This window comes from Aplysia californica, unplaced genomic scaffold (assembly GCF_000002075.1).
Source record: "Aplysia californica isolate F4 #8 unplaced genomic scaffold, AplCal3.0 scaffold00837, whole genome shotgun sequence".
Taxonomy (NCBI): Eukaryota; Metazoa; Mollusca; class Gastropoda; order Aplysiida; family Aplysiidae; genus Aplysia; species Aplysia californica.
The window spans coordinates 107,904-109,127 of record NW_004798107.1 but is presented as its reverse complement, the minus strand read 5'-3'; the positions used below and the strand labels follow the sequence as shown (position 1 = coordinate 109,127).

The following is a 1,224-nucleotide window of genomic DNA, read 5'->3' as shown; positions in this document are numbered from 1 at the left end:
TCACACACACACACACACACACAAACACACTCTACTCTATCCACAACCCACACCCCCTCCTTCACCCACACACCTCCCTTCTCATCACCCTCACACCTCCACATCCCCCTCCCCACCCCTCACCCACAACTCACCTTGAGCCCCCAGATAGCGAAGAGGGCTGAGAGGGGCGTGAACAGAGCTAGGACAGGAGCGTAGATCCGCACCAGCCACCCTTCTCTCCACACACCCTTCTCCCTCTCCCCACCCTTCCACAACCCACCTTGAGCACCCAGATAGCAAAGAGGGCGGAGAGGGGCGTGAACAGAGCTAGGATAGGAGCGTAGATCCGCACCAGCCATGCCATGAACCACGACACCCCGAGAGGGTTCTCGTACTCGAAGCCAGAGATCTTTTCTCTAATGGTGGCTTCCTGCTGCTGGTCCATCGACGTCACTTCCGCTCGCTGATACAACATGGCAGATCTCCAACGACTTCTATTTTTTTTTTTTGGATTCGTCTGTAAAAGCATAAATAATATTATTATTAATAATAATATGGTCGATGATAATAATGACAACAACAAGATAATAACAATAATGATGAAAATGTTAACAATAATAATATAATTGAATAATGATTTTAAAAATGCTCTCTCCCTCCCCCCTCTCTCTCTCTCTCTCTCTCTCTCTCTCTCTCTCTCTCTCTCTCTCTCTCTCTCTCTCTCGCTCTCGCTCTGTCCCTCTCTCTGTCTCACTCGTTCTTCTGTATAATTTTATTTATTCCATTTCCTTTCTTTTCCAGCTAGTCCTTACCATAGCCCTCTTTCTCTCGTTCCTCGCCCATGTTCTTCTCCCAGTCACAGTAATCAATCCATTCCTACTAAGATTTAGCACAAATCAAAGCCAAAGGAACAAAGAGGTAGAAAGACTTTACTGCCATTACTTACTGTACTATACGTACGTCTATACTTTTTGACGTTTGACAGTTCTCTACTTTAGAATTACAATGTTCTAGCTGTCATTTGGGGCCTTTTTGAGTTACTATAAGACCATGAGATCAGAACGCAAATGCTCTATCTGCTCCCTCCATCAATATCGTAAGAATATTTGAAGTCTTTATTATCAAGATATTCAAAGAATTGTATTAGAAAAATTTTGACTCATTGTAAATTTTAAAAAAGTTGGGAGGCTTGCAAAGCCACCAGTTCACACTCCCTAAAAAATGTTTTTTCACTCCCTGCTT

General features: G+C 43.8%; 1 protein-coding gene across 1 annotated transcript in view; it reads right to left on the bottom strand.

Moving 5' to 3' along the window:
• LOC101861080 overlaps positions 1 to 498 on the bottom strand; it is a gene marked incomplete at its 3' end in the record, with an annotated part of 9,798 nt that extends 9,300 nt beyond the window's left edge. Inside the window, 1 exon segment of the mRNA XM_013088931.1 lies at positions 263 to 498. Within this exon segment, the coding sequence (XP_012944385.1) occupies positions 263 to 457 (195 nt within the window).
• Between the last annotated feature and the right edge of the window lie 726 nt (positions 499 to 1,224).